The sequence below is a fragment of the Procambarus clarkii genome, chromosome 32 (genome assembly GCF_040958095.1).
Source record: "Procambarus clarkii isolate CNS0578487 chromosome 32, FALCON_Pclarkii_2.0, whole genome shotgun sequence".
Lineage (NCBI taxonomy): Eukaryota > Metazoa > Arthropoda > Malacostraca > Decapoda > Cambaridae > Procambarus > Procambarus clarkii.
In genome coordinates, this window is record NC_091181.1 from 12490657 (window position 1) to 12509630 (window position 18974).

At 43.0% G+C, this 18974-nt stretch overlaps 1 protein-coding gene across 1 annotated transcript in view; it reads right to left on the reverse strand.

Annotated features, from left to right (window-relative positions):
* LOC123759264 (uncharacterized) overlaps nucleotides 1-18974 on the reverse strand; it is a 263874-nt gene that overhangs the window by 106987 nt on the left and 137913 nt on the right. Inside the window, exon 5 of the mRNA XM_069334785.1 lies at nucleotides 3446-3611. Coding sequence (XP_069190886.1) covers nucleotides 3446-3611 — 166 coding nt within the window. The remainder of the gene's footprint in view (nucleotides 1-3445; nucleotides 3612-18974) is intronic.

Genomic DNA, 18974 nt, shown 5'->3' on the forward strand with positions numbered 1-18974 from the left:
CGGCCGAATGTGGCCAGCCCCGCCGACAACCCTGCTGATTCCTGTGGCACTCAAACTGGGACCTACGTGTGTACACTCTCGATTCACTTGTCTGACCACCCTTATGGTCTTGGATTGGTTTGGCGCGTCCACGGACCCCATCCCCACATCTCCAGTAGCAGCTATTGATACAAATAAAGGCTCCAAAGAGCCTCCACTTATGGGCGGACCATATCCTGTGCTACTTGGAACTTTTTGTTCCGAGTAGCTTAATCTAAAACAACAACTGCTGTCTTTACCTTACAAGCTATTCATGCCTGTGGCATGAATAGTCACTATTCATGGTTATTATTAAGATTATATATATATATGAATAATATATGATAGTATATGAATTATATATGATAGTATTTGAATTATATATGATAGTATATGAATTATATATGATAGTATATGAATTATATATGAATTTATGAATAGCTATAATATTCATGGCTATTATGAAGATAGTGCTACCAGTGCTTACCACTCATCAGTGCTTACCAGTATCATAAGAAAAGCTAAACTTTCATATTATGAGACAAGATTCAAAGAAGCAATAGGCAACATGAAAAGCACATGGAATACCATCGCTAATATCCTAGGAACTAAACAACACTCCCACAGCCAGATAACACTCTCTAAGGATGGCTTTACACTGTCAACTGGTTTAGAAATGGCAAATGAATTTAATAGCTTCTTTTCATCGGTTGGTGCTAATCTTGCCAGTAAAATCCCTCAGACTCAGACACATATCTCTCAGGCAGCTATCCAAACTCTCTTCTCCTTTCACCAGTCAGCCCAACAGATGTTATGTCCATCATACACTCATTAAAAACAAAGCTGGGAACATCAGTGAAAACGCATCCATTGTATACAAGAGCGCCTCCCATGCCCTTGCGCCACCCAGAACTCTACTGTTCTACAAATCCCTTGAGTGTCATACCTTCCCTGATATCCTTAAAAAAGCATGAGTAACGCCAGTTCATAAAGGAGGTAATCCGGCAGACATAAACAATTATAGACCAATATCAAACCTGCCCATACTATCAAAAATATTTGAAAACATTATTTACAAACAGCTCTACTCCTACCTCGTAAAATTCGACATACTTAGCCTCTGTCAGTTTGGCTTCCGCTCCCAAAAGAGTACCAACGATGCAATTATTAGTCTCCTTGATATAATTTACTCAGCCCTTGACAAAAATTATTTTCCGATTGGACTCTTCATTGATCTGAGAAAGGCCTTTAATACTGTTAATCACAACTACCTCTTAAGTAAACTCCATCATTATGGAATCCGAGGCCATGCATTGGACTATATCCAATCCTATCTTAGTGATAGACACCAATGTATAGCCATCAATGATATAACCTCTCCCACTCTACCAATAACCGTTGGAGTGCCACAGAGCAGCATCTAGGGACCTCTCCTATTTCTTATATACATCAATGATCTGCCTAATGTCTCTAACATTCTGAAACCTATTTTGTTTGCTGATGATACTACCCTTATCTACTCTAACCCCAACCCACATACAATAAATAATGTTGTTAATAATGAACTGAAAAAGGTCCACTTATGGATGTCAATTAACAAACTAACCCTTAGCATAGAAAAGACCTACTACATCTTATTTGGAAGAAATCTACAAATGCAATTCAGCTTCAGATAGATAATGTAAACATTAGTAATAAAAATGATGGTAAGTTTCTTGGCCAATTCCTAGACAAGAGACTCAACTTCAGCACCCATATACAACACATAACTAAGAAAGTCTCTAAAACCGTTGGTATACTCTCCAAAATCAGATATTATGTACCTAACTCTGCTCTCATCTCTCAATATTATGCATTATTATCTTAATTATGGTATCTGTGCATGGGGTTCAACCACTGCAAACCACCTCAAGTCCATCATCACCCATCTGCAAAAATCTGCTATCAGAATAATAACAAAATCTGCTTTTAGACAACACTCAGCCCCTTGTTTAACTCCCTAAACATGCTAAACATAATCTCACTCCACAAATTCTCTTGTGTCAACTACATTTACAAAACCCTGTTCTTAAATGCAAATCCTGCTCTGAAACTTTCCCTGGACAGATGGAATAGGACCCATTATCACCACACCAGACAAAAATATCTCTTTGATATTCCCAGAGTCAAACATAATCTGTGTAAACACACTATGCAAATAAAGGGACCCAGTCTATGGAACTCACTCCCTAGTGAATTGAAAAGCTGTCAGACTTTTGCGTCATTCAAAAACAAAACTAAAAAGTACCTAATTTCATCTTCATAGTTTTTTACCTTGCTATAAAATTGCAATGTATCTATTGCTACCCAATCTCCCAATCTTTATGTACCCAATCCGAACAACTATACCATTGCGATCATGGCTGTCTTCTTATATGTGCTATCAATTTGCTGTATGGTGCCTATTATTCTTGTTTAAATTACCAATCAAGCTGTCAATGTAATCAATCAGAGCTTTAATATACCAATGTGCTTTAATATACTTACTAATCTCTCTCATCTCATTTTTTTCTTGCAATCTATCTGTTATCATTTTATTAATTCTGCAACAATTTACCTACTTAAAAATATATGTTAGCTTAAGGACCTGCCCGAAATGCTGCGTGTACTAGTGGCTTACAAAATTATAAATACTATGCTATGTATTCTCACAAACCCAATGTACCTTCTTGTATATAAATAAATAAATAAATAAATAAATAAATTAATTAATTAATTAATTAATTTTCATAATAGTTAATATGGTTTGATTCTTCATGCCTTCAATCAATCTTCATAAATGAATCAAACCTGTCTCCTCACTTGAGAATGGACCTTGTAGGTTCGAAACGTTATGTAAGTTTATAATAACTGTAATACATTATACAGTTAGTTTGCATTCTTTTTAGTCAACCACGAACAAATACATTTGGAGAAATCTTCCAATTAAACCAAGATGCACGAGCACTAGAAAAAGGGAGAGAAACTCTTAAAAAGAAAATAATCAACATGGAATATAAGGTCATATTATGGCGTTTTACTTTTCTTTTGATGACGTCTTCAACATAACCATTAGAGAAGCCATTGTAGACTAGGACCTGCCTTACTCTACAGAGTTCTTCGTCGAGCTGCTTCCAACCAGAGCTGTGAGTGAGAGCTTGGTCGACGTAAGCATTGACAACACTACTCTTGTATCTGTCTGGGAAATCACTGTTGGCATTAAGGCACATTCCAATGTTCGTTTCCTTAGTGTAGACTGCAGTGTGGAAATAATGATATATAATGTTGTTAGGATACTTTTTGTCCTGTTGTAGGATATGTGAAATAAATTAGGGTGAAAGATTTATAAATTTATATAAAGAAAAATATTTCAAAATTGAATTAACTGATGAAACACAGGGAGTCCTACGTGAAGTTTAACTTTGCGGCGAGCGTTTGGATGAATCGGTTGTCGAGACAGTCTGTGGGGAGGATGGTGCTGCCTGGCTCCTGGCTCACTGCCTGGTAGTCCATGAAGGGGAAGTGTCGCAGAGCCACCACCCTAAACTGGCGGCCCATCAGATCCCTCACCTGCTCTGCTGGTCAATAATGGGAACATGAAATGCTTCAGGTTGGCTGAAGACTTGTCATGGAATTATTCTGTGTGGAATTTAGTGACGTGCAGTTATATAGTGCTGGTAGTTTTCTATGAAGTTGCACTGAAGAAAGGAATATCATATACTGAAAATGTGGTGGGGCTGGAGAGGCTCCCGTGGTGGTGGAGGAGAGGCTCCCATGGTGGTGTTGGAGGAGAGGCTCCCATGGTGGTGTTGGAGGAGAGGCTCCCGTGGTGGTGCTGGAGGAGAGGCTCCCGTGGTGGTGTTGGAGGAGAGGCTCCCATGGTGGTGTTGGAGGAGAGGCTCCCGTGGTGGTGCTGGAGGAGAGGCTCCCATGGTGGTGTTGGAGGAGAGGCTCCCGTGGTGGTGTTGGAGGAGAGGCTCCCGTGGTGGTGTTGGAGGAGAGGCTCCCATGGTGGTGTTGGAGGAGAGGCTCCCGTGGTGGTGCTGGAGGAGAGGCTCCCGTGGTGGTGCTGGAGGAGAGGCTCCCGTGGTGGTGTTGGAGGAGAGGCTCCCATGGTGGTGTTGGAGGAGAGGCTCCCGTGGTGGTGCTGGAGGAGAGGCTCCCATGGTGGTGTTGGAGGAGAGGCTCCCGTGGTGGTGTTGGAGGAGAGGCTCCCGTGGTGGTGTTGGAGGAGAGGCTCCCATGGTGGTGTTGGAGGAGAGGCTCCCGTGGTGGTGCTGGAGGAGAGGCTCCCGTGGTGGTGCTGGAGGAGAGGCTCCCGTGGTGGTGTTGGAGGAGAGGCTCCCGTGGTGGTGTTGGAGGAGAGGCTCCCGTGGTGGTGTTGGAGGAGAGGCTCCCGTGGTGGTGTTGGAGGAGAGGCTCCCGTGGTGGTGTTGGAGGAGAGGCTCCCGTGGTGGTGTTGGAGGAGAGGCTCCCATGGTGGTGTTGGAGGAGAGGCTCCCGTGGTGGTGTTGGAGGAGAGGCTCCCATGGTGGTGGTGGAGGAGAGGCTCCCGTGGTGGTGTTGGAGGAGAGGCTCCCGTGGTGGTGTTGGAGGAGAGGCTCCCATGGTGGTGTTGGAGGAGAGGCTCCCGTGGTGGTGTTGGAGGAGAGGCTCCCGTGGTGGTGCTGGAGGAGAGGCTCCCGTGGTGGTGTTGGAGGAGAGGCTCCCATGGTGGTGTTGGAGGAGAGGCTCCCGTGGTGGTGCTGGAGGAGAGGCTCCCATGGTGGTGGTGGAGGAGAGGCTCCCATGGTGGTGTTGGAGGAGAGGCTCCCGTGGTGGTGGAGGAGAGGCTCCCATGGTGGTGTTGGAGGAGAGGCTCCCATGGTGGTGTTGGAGGAGAGGCTCCCGTGGTGGTGTTGGAGGAGAGGCTCCCATGGTGGTGTTGGAGGAGAGGCTCCCATGGTGGTGTTGGAGGAGAGGCTCCCGTGGTGGTGTTGGAGGAGAGGCTCCCATGGTGGTGTTGGAGGAGAGGCTCCCGTGAGTAGTGTAAAGTACGACTAGAACCGCGCGCACCAGCTGCCAGGTGGCACTCGTGGAGTGCCATCCGACAGCTGGTGCGCAGGTGTCTAGTCGCACAGGTTTTTGGGGGGATTTTTGGGGAAGTTTGGCGCGTTTCGGACGCGTGTGAGTGTGTTATGGTAAGTGGTTATGAAAGAGAGTAAGTTATGTTGATGAGTGCCAGGTGGTGCACGACGTCGTCGTCGCAGCGCGGGTGTCTAGTCACAGGGGGTAAGGGAATTTCCCGGAAGTTTGGCGCGTGTCGGTCTTGAGTGGCGGGTGAGCAGGTGCGGCCCCCCACCCCGCGCGCGCGGGTCTAGTCCTCGGGGTTTATGGTAAGTGGTCAGGAAAGATGGGAGTAGTGTGAGAGTAAGTGGTAGAGTAAGTGATAGAGTAAGAAAATAGAAGGAAGAGGGAGGAAGGAGTAAAAGAATATGTATGTGTGTTTGTCATAGACTTAATCTTGTGTGATGATGATCGTGAGTAGAGGAAGAGAGGGGATCCATCATAGTGGTTATGTTGTTTGGGGAGGGGGCGAGGGAGAGGAGAACCCCCATACCTGAGAGGAAGGTCTAGACGTCCATTAGCTTCCTCCTACAGGAAGTCATAAGTGCGAGAGGAGGGTATGAGAGAGCTCACTCCTGCGGAAGTGTCCCATTTCGTCTTAAAGGGTTTTCAATGTTCATCCCACGGCGGGTCCCCTTACACTGTGGATTCTGGTAAGGAGGGCGCGAGGTACTTACTCCTGCCGACAGACAGACCCACACCTGTCAGCCATCAATCAATCACTCCCACCCCTCATCCCCACCCGCTCCCATACCATCAACCATTGTTCCGTGTAAAACCTTTTAGTATGTGTAAGCTATATCGTAACGTGATCAACATGGTGAGAGCAATAACGAGGGAAAAGTAAGCACATTATATAAATTTATTTCTTTATTAAACACTTAAGCGATTTACAACGATAATAATAATAATAAGACTTCTTCTTGGTGGTTTAGCTAGCAGACAGTTGTAGAAAGACCTTCATTCAGTCCATCGAACCTTCCCGACACGCTAGTCAATCAGTCAATCTGTAGAAAGTGGAAAAGGTTATAAGTTTTGTTGTTGTCAATGTTGTAAACATAAATACAGACATTATTGTGTTCATCATTCAATCCTAACATAAAGTATTACTCACCGCAGTATCATCCTAGCCAACTTCGTCACACAGCGATTCACACTCAGCATCACTACCGTTTAAGCAGAATGTTCGCCTACACACAGGCATTTTCATCTGAGCGTAATTGAATTTCAACACATTTTCATCAGTCTTGCGAAATTGACCATATTTAAATGCTTCATCAAAGTGAAGCAGGGCGGTCTCTAAGCCTAGTCTGCAAAAATGATATGCAAAATAAACGGCGTAATTCCCACAGAAGTAACTATTCAAGGATTGAATCCTTTTCTTCATAATATATAGGGTATAGTCTTGGAAGTAAGACATAAACTCTTCGAAATATCTTGAATAAGATCCTATTGCAGGATTGGCATAGCTGTCTAGTATAACTATCTCGCTTCTACCTTCATCCTTATTTACATAGAATGTTATCCAATGGCCCATTTTATTACGAGAACCAGACTCCAGAGTGTTCATTATGAACACCACAGGTCTTTTTTTATGTATTTTTATCCATATTTTCCGTACGTCATCAGCTAGGAAACATCCTAGATAGTATACCTTAGCACCTAAATTACTTCTGATAGCCTCATTTATTTCCAAACAATTCATATTAGTATTTTATCCTCGCGTATCGCAAATAACGCGACGATCCGCGTTAATGCTGATCACACCTGTTGTAGACCCATAAACTAGAATGACTTTATTTCTAGCTACACCGCGTTTAAATTCCAAAGCGATCCTCAGATTACCACTTTTTTCAATTGGGATGGTGTCATCGATATCCTCGGGTTGTAAATTAAAGGCCAGTATGGTTCCACCATTCACATATGTGTCATAAGATAATATATTGTCTTTATCGAAGCCTAAGGCTTGTAATGCTGTGTAATACAACTTGGCGCAGTTATGAGGGAAGTCACACCCAATATTGACAATATTAGTGCTATTCTGTGATATTAATACTTTACTAAGCTCACAGTTTTCCAAATAAAGCGGGTTGCGATTATATGCACCAGACACAGCCTCCATATCAAGGATGATCATATATAAATGTTCTGGTATAACAGTCCCCCACGGCTGGTCCATTGTTATAGAGCGCTGACCTGTGCCCAATATATACGTTTTGTATAAAGTTTTATTAAAAGTATACGTAATAGGAGAGTTGTTCTGCACCATGGCTTTATTAACTGCTACTAATCCTTCAGGGTACGGCAATACCCGATCCACCCATAGACGTGTAGACTTGATATTATATTTAAAATTAGCGTGTTCATTATCGCTGAGTATAAGCCACTTATCAGGTTGAAGTTCGAGCCTCACCCTGATGTCCACATTATCCAAAACGTATTCACTAACGGATGTGACATCCAGCATTAGTTTAAAACACGTATTCACGCCACTCGTTTTCATATCAGTCATCCGTTGCTTCTCACTAGCCGAGGCATTAGTGAAATAACCAGCTTCAATTTTACCAGGATCGACTCGGTTAAAAAACTGTGACAGTTTATCATAGCGGTTAGCCTTACACCCAGAAATCGTAGATAATAACTTTACGTATGACCAGAATGAGAATAATGAGCTGGTTTCAACTACTGTTTCGTTTAAATACACAATAGCGGATTTGAATAGAGTTTGCGATAATCCATTCACCAACGATGCGTTTTTAGCATCTCCTAAAGGCGTTATTCCATCTTCTTCGGTTAGATCAATAGTCAACTCCAAAGCTATAGATGATAAATCCACCAGTTGACCCTTCACTCCCTTGATGATGAATTCCAGATAAGTGTCTGTAAACTTATTATTGACCCCAGAATTCACAGGTAATACATCCACCGTTTGTCTGCTGGCAATTGTTGATTCTACCAATCGAGGGGAAAATACTTTAGGAAAGGCTTCACTAACAGCAGCTGTATAGTGTTCTAATGGCACCTGGAGGCCCAGAGCGTTATATCCGGCCATGTTCGCGCTTTAGACAACACCAACCGAGTGAGAAGAAGTTATGACAACACATCATTATATTTCGCTTTAGTAAAACGTTTGATGTTTACTAATTTTTTTGTTTGTTTGTTTATTCTTTTTCTGCACTCTTCCGCCTATCATTTGCTTCCCCACTCCTTTCAATGTTTCAGTTCCGTGTTTCTTAAGAGATTGTTTGAAAGTTTGTTTGTCATTATTAATATCGTCTAGTACGTTCTGCCCCAAGCTAAGCGCAGCCGGGGCCAGAGTCCTCATGATAAAGGGCGCTGCTCGACGCGCTATCCCGCTTAAAAAGGAAAATATTCCTCCTCCTCGCGTATAACGTCTACTGCTGTTGAAAATCCGTATATCATCAGTCCCCCCACCTCTAGGAGGGGTTAACAGAATGTATAATTCCTCAACAGAGGGGGGAATAAAGTGGACACGCATTTCTCCGCTTGTTTCAGTCGAATGAGGAGTGTCGGGAAAGCATTGGTGTTATATACCTCCTGCAACGGGGCGTACATGCAAGACTGCTATGGTGCACCCACGTTCATCGAAATGTATTGGGTTACCATCTTGATCCCTAACAGTGATGCTGACGCTATCTATCATGTTAGTGTTAAGACGCACATATAGTTTTTTATTGTTGCTGTTATCACTTCCATTTAGGGAGATTACATCCAAAATATTTACAGACTGGTTTCCATATCTAGTAGAAGAGATTCTATCACAATAAACACACAGAATATCAACTCCTCCTCTAGGCATTGGCGGGAATAGACATGTGTTAACTACACTCGAGGCGTACTGACGTTTTGCGAATATGTCATATTCAATTTCTGGAACTACGCCCAACACTTTCCCAAAAGCGGTTCCAAATGATAATGTAACTCTACTGATGTTTTTATGCCCCGTTGCAGAGCTAATATTCTCATCACTAATCACAGTAGTGAACTTGTTTTGATTGGAGGAAGAATCATATTTAATAAAATGCGTTCCATATTTAGCTGAAAATTGTTTTAATGACTTTCCTAAAAAACTCAGTTTAGCATTACTTGAAAATATGGCCTCGATTTCTGTATTAATCGTGGTATTAATTTCTTTTATAGTTCCGGCTAAAACATCAGATGATAATAAATGCTTTGAATGCAAGTATTTCCCCTCGCCCACTTTCTCATACGTAACGCCTACACGTATATATGCCTCAGGATTATCACGCTTAATAACGTAATGGGAAGTGGGGAGGAGTAATTTTTGTAGACACATTTCATAACTCCTCCTGGGATCTAATTCTAGCTGGTTAAACAATCGATTTTGGAAAGATGCGGGGATGTTATTGGGGAATAAATGCGTATCTGATACGCTGGTGGCGTATATCACGGAGTGTCCATCGCTCTATCTCCTTAGACTGCTTTTTGTCTAGTAAAGCCATCTACACATTACACACTCATTTATATACACTCACCTGTTAATATACAATCCAGGAAGCATTCCTTTTACTGTGAGGATCAATCTTGACAGTTGCCTTTCTCTTAACAGATGGAGGTTCATACACTTGACTGCTTGCCGTAGTATTACGGAATAAATCTCGTGATGTAGATGTTAGTGTGAAAAACAGTTGAGCAATGGGGAGTTTATCCGGTAGAAAAACAGATTTAAGCACAGTCATTTTATGTATAATGTCATTAATTATATGTATGCCAGATACTGGAGCCAATACATTTCCATTCAGATCCCAACGAACGATTCCGGTAGCATCATAATGGTTTAGCAAGGATCTCGCATATTCGTGATCTCTCACTTTCAACTTCAAATCTATTAAATGTTTTATGGAAGGGTTGGTATGCAACTGAGGAGGAGGAGGAGGTGGTTTGACAGTAAGATGACGAGCAACCGCTTTCACAGTGGGGTAAGCAGGGCTGTGTGCAGCTTTCCGGTTGTCCACTATTTTACGCGGTACGAGATAAAAGGCTTTCATTTTACTTACTGAACAACCGTGTAATTAAACTAGCCGCAATCGGTAAAATAATGGATAAAATACTGCCTCCTCGTTTGCTGGTTAATATCTGTTTCTTAGTTGTCACAGAAGGTTTCTTACAGGCTAGTGACCGAATAAGCAATTTATATTTTTTCAACTTTTTAACGCCCTTGTCAGGCACGGGCAATTTTTTTTTAAAAAGTTATTAAAAATTTCTGATAAACAATTTATATGTGGTTTCTTCAATTTTTCAATCAACTGCTTTCTCGAGGAATACTGAAGTTTTGATAATAGTTGGATCAATTCCTTGTATTTATAAACTAAGGGCTTCTTCATTATAAATGTAATATCTCACCAGCATCAATCCTTTGATCGAATGATCGATCATAACCTGCGTACCTAACTTTATACTGGAGTTTGCCAGAGACTCTGCGTTGTCCCAATACCTTCTCAATATTAAAGGTTTGAGGCAGATGTGTTGGTGTTAATTCTTGTTTATAGAAGCCACCATCAATTTCTTCCCCATTCAGATCTTTTAGAAAGTATAAAGGGATGTGTTGTCTCCGATCAATACGTGTAACTGTAAAGATCTCGCGGGTGTTCTGCTGCTTAAACCCTTTCTTAAACTTGGAAATGCGATCAGATAGAGTGATGCATACTGTATCACCAACACTCAATCGAGGAATGACAGCTCTCTTTGATTTGCTCGGACTTTTATACATTAAATCAAATTGTTTGGCGTGTTCGCTGGGCGAGGATAGAGCGTGCACCTCCGCAGGTGTCTTCCCCTTCAATCCTCTGTGTGGGGTTAAATTATATGTTTTCACAATATCTGGTAGAGCTTGCATGTATTTTAAAGTGTTGCGCGCCGTCATAAACTTGTAAAGTTTACCTTTTAAAGTACGTATGAACCGCTCAGCGATTGAAGCTTTAGTCTCCTGAGAAAATACACTATATAACTGTACTTTCCTTGCTGCCAGCATTTTTTCATAGTGGCGTTATAAAATTCTCCACCTCGATCAGAATTAATTTTGCGCACTCCTTGAGAATGAGGTGAATCTAGAATTAAAGCTAGAGCATTAGTGGTGCTTTTCCCATCCTTAGCGCGTAAGGGTACTACTTGGGCGTACCTGGAGAAAATATCTACGCATACGAGTAAATATTTCACTCCATCATTATGTTTGTCCAATAAACTCATCTCGGCCAAGTCTATAGCTTGAAATAGTCGTGGTTTAGGGCTTAACACCCGACGCCGAGGGAATTTATGTGGTTGTAAATAATGCAACGTATAGGAGTCAGAGCTTTTCAGATAGTCCTTTACATCGGCTAGAGTTATACAAGAGTTAATTAATTTGGCGGCCTTATACAATCTCTGTACCCCTCCAAGCCCTCCGCTAGATGAGGGGTCGTTATATACTCGTTCCAGTACATCTTTCTTGCTCACCATTGGTAAACTATCTCATAGGGCGGTTCGTGAACAATATTACCGCGTAATGTTATCGTAGATGGACTGTTCGAGCCCAGATCTACTAGCAAATAGCCATAGGGCTGGCTAATAACTTGCTTATATAACTCTACAAATTTCTTTGAATCCACTTTCCCAAATATTTGTCGTCCGAGTGTTTCAATTTGTGACAGGTCTCGTGATTTAACCAATATGAAATGAGAAGCATTTAAACTAATATTCCTCGAATATTTACCAGGAAAAAATATATTTTGAGTAATCAGTATGACGGAAACCGTGAAATGTCGGCCCCTAGTAAACATGTCTGATACGATTTTTGAATTCGCAGACTCTGTAAAAAGGTCATCGTAGATTACTAAGATATGCGAGTCATTATCTACTCGCTCTTCCACAGGATCAATAATGGTTGAATGCTCGATCAGCTTCCCTTTAATTTGTGGATCTGATCGTAATTCAGAGTAACCTCCTCCGCATATGATTATTGAGGAGAACTTGTGTTGATACTTCCTTACAAGTTTACTGCACAAGTAGGATTTTCCGCTGTTTGAATAACCAGCAATAATAACACGAGATGGTTCTCTGAAGATATCTAGATGTTCCGCATGGATTATATCATAGGAACTATCCATGATTAATGCTTCGTTAAGACTGCTAAAGACTAAGGAACTGAGGTGGTATTTATACAAACATAGTCATTTACAGGTGTTTATTCACATATTTTATGTACAGCAACATCATTTTTAAAACTAAACATAGTTCTTACAGTTCACAAACAATAATATTAAACAGCATAGTTCTTACAGTTCACAAACAATAATATTAAACAGCTTATTTTAAAACTAATCATAGTTCTTACAGATCACAAACAATAATATTAAACATCCTATTCATTTAGTATACAAGTTCTAGTCATATGGGGCATCCATCTTAATACTACCTAACAATTGTACAACATAAAATCTAGCGAGGGTTGAACAGTTTCTGAGCTGTAGCATCGCGTTTGCTCCAGGGACGGAATATTGGGTAGAGTCTCTGTGCTTGCTCTACTTCCTCCTCCTCCATAAACACTTCTTCTTCCAGCTCCTCCTCCTCTCTCACTTCTACATCCATCTCATCATCATTGTTATTGGGAATATCAGGATGACCATACGCTAGGGACTGTGTGGGGCTTAAAATGTAGCGTTTATCGTCAAATGCCGACAATCCTCTGCAGGTACTGCGACATGTACAAATCTTTCCTTGCACGTTGCGTATAGATCTCGACACATACCTGATTGAAGTGTTTGTTTCAAGAGTGTGTTGAAATGAGTCATGTGAGAGTTTCTCTTGTAGATGGTATGGTACGCCCTTACACTTACAAGTGTGCTCCCCATCATGTGTGGTGAACGAATATGTTTTAGGTCTGAGAGCAATTAACTGGTTAATAATCTTAGGGCCTATTTCAGACTTGAGCAATCCTAGTTCACCTTCTCGCGCTTTAGAGTAGGATAGATGTGTGTCATTAAAATTGCTAAAATCCATACAGTCGAAGAGAGGAGACTTATTCAACTCTTCAAACACGTCCTGACAGTCCAGTTTAATGATGAAAGAGTCTGTGTCTGTATATAACAGACTCGCTTTATCCCCATACGCAGGTTTGACAACATCATACCAGAACTCATAGAGTCGCCTCTTAGCAATTTGAAGTATATGGTAACCCAGATACGTAGGAGTGTTGACTAGGAGAGACTTCTGCTTGATAGTACATATCACACGATCCTTACTTAAAAAAAGACTCAGCTTGAAGAATGGGTTTCGAGCAGGTTTCAGGAAATGACTACGATCTGTGACCAAATAGTGTTTGTTCCCATATTTAGATACATCTGTGAGACTCTTTCCATATATAGAGTTTGATACGAGTTTGAAAGCCTTTTTTTTTTATCGCGCATTTGGTACTGGCTCGTTCACGAACATTGGTTTCAATGAAGTCTTTAAGGTAACTCTCCTGCTCGAATTCGTAGATGTCATGAACTTTAGCTACTTCTAATCCAATGCGCATGAGCAACTGTAACAAGTCCAGACTAACGAGGTAGTCTTTCTGAGGAAGATGAGAAGCAATTAATTTAGTGTTGTTTTTAGGCAGACCGCGACTTTCTTCTGTAAGAATATTCTTACTGTAGGGTGAAATGTGTTCCTCAGTAATGCATGTATGTGAAAGAACAAGGGGTAGTTCATCTGTATAGCTAGCTACCTCAGGTCGGACCTGCAGTGTATCACACAACACCCAATATCCCTTGGACCCGTCACATGAGATATTCTCCAAGCCTTGCTCCAGCAGCACGTCACGCTCATTGTGTGTCAGTTTCCGGATCCCACCCCGAGGGAGTAGTTCAGTCATACACGCCCCGTAAAGACTATTAAAGTCTAAGTAGATGATGTAGCTACTATCTTCCCCTAGATCTAAGCCTGTGTGCCTGTTCTCCACATTCGTGTACTGTCTCGTCACACTGGTGAACCCACCTCGGAGATTCCGACGAAGTAAATCATATAACAATGGGTCTGACACAACATCAAGTTGAACTTTCGATTTAAGCAAGAATGCATCCCAAGCAAATGAGGGTAAAGAAATGTAGTGTGAAATGTCTAATTTGTAGAGAGCAAGCATGGTGTCTCGCCAGACTGTGAACACATCAGCTAGCAAACCTGTGTCCACTTTGAGGTAAAGGAGCAGATACTCCCCTATGTTGCGACATTTAGCCAAATCAAAAATTTCTAAGGCTTGTTTATAATCTGTTTCTGACAACTCTTCGTCTTTTAGTGTATTGTAAAACTTATCACGAGAAGGGAGTTGTGGTTCATCTAACACACTCATAGAGGATAAATAATCATAGCAGAATGATTGTTTACCCGTGAGCAGTTTTGGGATGGCCGCTTTATTTACCCCTTTTAACATAGCCAAAGTGAATGTGGTAGGCTTCCCACTATCAATATGATCCTTAGCTATTCTTCCTAGCGAGCCGTTGAGAAGGGCTAAACTATCCAAAAATCTTAAGTTGTTCACATCAACTTTCATAAATTTAAATCCATCCTTGGCTAATATATCTATTTCACTCCCTTGTCGATCTCTCATCTCGTTTAGGATTACTCCTAAATCATAGGAAGCGTTGTGTGAAAATGTGTATAGGAACTTGTATGAATTTATACATTGCAAATTACATCTATCACAGTACGCTGCTTGATAATTGTGGAATCTTACTGTGTGGTCGTGATGACGGACTTTGATTACATCTTCTCCGTTAAAAGGTACATCACAGAGTTCACAGGCGGTTTTTGTCTCAAATATCGCCTGCTGTTGCTAAGACATGTGAAGTTCATAGGATACTAACCTCTTCTTGATTCTAGCCCATGACGCTTCTAGCGTGGTTACAAAGTGATTGGCCGCATCTTTACCCAAATAAGTATCTTTCTCAACAATATTCTTCTGTCTGTCAATGATAATGTACGCATACGCCACTGCGTTGTGACGTGTTTCTATCATTCCCTTAGGGTTCGAGCGGTCTAGCATGCACTCAAAGTCATAAAAGCACATGTGACTAGGACCATAACCATGTCCATAGTTACGGAAAGTAATCTTCCTCTCTGGTGGGTAGAATTTGAGAGACTGATGTACTTTGCATGTACTTTCATGACTCTGCATGCTATCTGCTGGTAGAGATATCAAACAACAATGACAGAAGCTGTGTTGCCTTGGGATGTGCTCTGGATTGCTGCTCATATTACGTACATATTGGTTAAAATTCTTAATTAATACTAAGTGTTGAGCTTCCAACATCAGCAATGGTATGACATCTGTATATCCTCCTCTTCCTTTCCTAGCTAGTGTAATGTAGTGTCGTTGTTGACGTCTAGCATTTTCATCTCTTTCTAGCGAATAGATGAATATACTGACTTTATTCATTTTCTCTACCTTGTGAATATCCTCAAACGTCACTGCAGAATTGACATCTGCTGGCCATTTCAGGTGTCTGAGACACCAACTAGCATTCACAGATCTAGCGCGGATATTATCTAGGTGCATTCCCTTAGCTAAACATTTATAAGCGGCAACACACTGCATAAGGCAAATATCTGCCTCTCCCTCTGGATTGAAAACCAATTTTTTTCCACGCAAGCCTTCAGGATAGTCTACATGCGAGCCTAATCTTATCGGATGTTCTATATGACCACAGTTAATGTAAAACCCGGTGAGCCGCTCAACCAAGACATTGGACCCTTCCTTCGCTTCCAGATACTGGGATATTTTCTCTGTCAATTCATCAGCCCAAAAATCAATAAGAGTTTCTACTTCCTCTAGAGTAATTCTTTGCCCCTCACCTCGTATGGGAAAGCCGTCGTTATTTATAGGATCCAATAGATTATCCTCACCGTCTTGTTGTACATTTAAATTTCTCACAATTAGAGTGATGTCTGGGTAAATTAGGAGGAGTGGGTGTTGTGGGGAGAAAAGGGATCGAACCTCATTAATGAAAAAATCCCTGTATGTTCTCAGATAGAGTCCTGGAGAGGTGTTAACATGTTCTGGTATGGAGAATGAAAGCCGGACATAGCTGCCGTTATAGTTATCAATTCGATCCAGCAGCTGAGGTTGAATTTCTAGGGCAGGTGGAGGAGAGGGGGAAAGAGGTGGTGGGGGTGATGGGATAGGGCTGGGAGGGGTGGGGGGTGGTGATAACCCACCCCCTCGGAGATGAATGGGTGAGACCGCTGGGTCAGCTATTACGCCAGACGGTGATAACAAGTCAGAATTGACAGACGCTGGCGGGTCAAGGTCACGGTCTGCTGAGCTGTCGTCTGAGTCACTGTCTGAGATGAAAATGGTACGATTCTCACCACTGCTGCTGCTGCTGCTGCTGCTGCTGCTGCTGATGCTGCTGATGTCCTCCTCCCCTCCCTGTGAGAGCCGGAAGTGGTCACTGCCCGCCCTGCTGTGTCACTCTCACTGCCACTGCTGCTGCAGCTGTCGCTGGATGCCAAATCTATGCACAGCGGTGTGTCGTCTGTAAAAAAAAAGAAAACATATTATCTCTAGAAAGAATGAAGCATATATATATATCTCTAGAAAGAATGAACGCGTGTATATATATATATATATATATATATATATATATATATATATATATATATATATATATATATTATGAGGCTAGGGAATAGGCTAGTGTGGATTAATATGTTTAGGAAATAGACTGAAATCAGACAGTAATAATAACTTACTTATGTCCTGGTGAAGGGGTTGAGCAGGTGAGTGTGTATGAATTCGTAACATCGTGTTAACAGGGGGCGATACGGTCTCGTAGCCCCCCATCTGGCGGCGTGGCTGACCTTGATGAAGGGGCTGTGACCCCCGGCGAGTGAGATGTGCTCTCCTTAGCTCAGTGTGTGAGGAATGGGGTATAGGCTCGATGACGTCGATCTGTTCCCTCCGTCGATTGAGGTAAGGATTATAACCTGAAATGGAATAAATGATATTCAGCATGGGTGAATGGGGAAAAAAATATGTTTATTATTATGCATGTGTGTTCGCCTGCAACGGGATGAAATACAGATACGAGAAGTGTATTTTATATGCTACCTACGTTTATGTGAAGTTTCATTCCGACGATGACCTCCTCGCGGGGCGGGTGAGCAATATGGACACTTCACGGTTTTGTAAACTGAAATTGGAAAGAACATATTTAACTGTGTGGAATGTAATAGCCCGAATGAGAAACTATTCTCACACTATAGTAGTTTACACGCGATATTTCACCTGTGGATGCCATAAAATGAACTGTGGAATATTAAATATGAATAATACTCACGGTTATCACAGAAAATCTGCTGACATCGCTTGCATTTGATGTCGTAATGTCCTAGGAGCGGTTTTTCACAGCTAGCGCATTGCAGTCGACACACTTGATTCGGTGATGGAATATAAAACACTCCGCATTTCATGCATGCTGTAGAGCTTCGCATTTCCATGACATGGAGCTGTATGACGCGTGTGTAGCGGATGAAGTCTCGCAGGGAACTGGCGGGGCGTTTGTGTGTGAGGGGAGTGAAACGACCTGGGTCAAATGAGAAGTGATTGACGGCTGACAGGTGTGGGTCTGTCTGTCGGCAGGAGTAAGTACCTCGCCCCCTCCTTACCAGAATCCACAGTGTAAGGGGACCCACCGTGGGATGAACATTGAAAACCCTTTAAGACGAAATGGGACACTTCCGCAGGAGTGAGCTCTCTCATACCCTCCTCTCGCACTTATGACTTCCTGTAGGAGGAAGCTAATGGACGTCTAGACCTTCCTCTCAGGTATGGGGGTTCTCCTCTCCCTCCCCCCCTCCCCAAACAACATAACCACTATGATGGATCCCCTCTCTTCCTCTACTCACGATCATCATCACACAGGATTAAGTCTATGACAAACACACATACATATTCTTTTACTCCTTCCTCCCTCTTCCTTCTATTTTCTTACTCTATCACTTACTCTACCACTTACTCTCACACTACTCCCATCTTTCCTGACCACTTACCATAAACCCCGAGGACTAGACCCGCGCGCGCGGGGTGGGGGGCCGCACCTGCTCACCCGCCACTCAAGACCGACACGCGCCAAACTTCCGGGAAATTCCCTTACCCCCTGTGACTAGACACCCGCGCTGCGACGACGACGTCGTGCACCACCTGGCACTCATCAACATAACTTACTCTCTTTCATAACCACTTACCATAACACACTCACACGCGTCCGAAACGCGCCAAACTTCCCCAAAAATCCCCCCAAAAACCTGTGCGACTAGACACCTGCGCACCAGCTGTCGGATGGCACTCCACGAGTGCCACCTGGCAGCTGGTGCGCGCGGTTCTAGTCGTACTTTACACTACTCCCGTGGTGGTGTTGGAGGAGAGGCTCCCATGGTGGTGGTGGAGGAGAGGCTCCCATGGTGGTGTTGGAGGAGAGGCTCCCATGGTGGTGTTGGAGGAGAGGCTCCCATGGTGGTGGTGGAGGAGAGGCTCCCATGGTGGTGGTGGAGGAGAGGCTCCCATGGTGGTGTTGGAGGAGAGGCTCCCGTGGTGGTGGTGGAGGAGAGGCTCCCGTGGAGGTGGTGGAGGAGAGGCTCCCGTGGTGGAGGAGGAGGAGAGGCTCCCGTGGTGGTGTTGGAGGAGAGGCTCCCATGGTGGTGGTGGAGGAGAGGCTTCCGTGGTGGTGTTGGAGGAGAGGCTCCCATGGTGGTGGTGGAGGAGAGGCTCCCGTGGTGGTGTTGGAGGAGAGGCACCCATGGTGGTGGTGGAGGAGAGGCTCCCGTGGTGGTGGTGG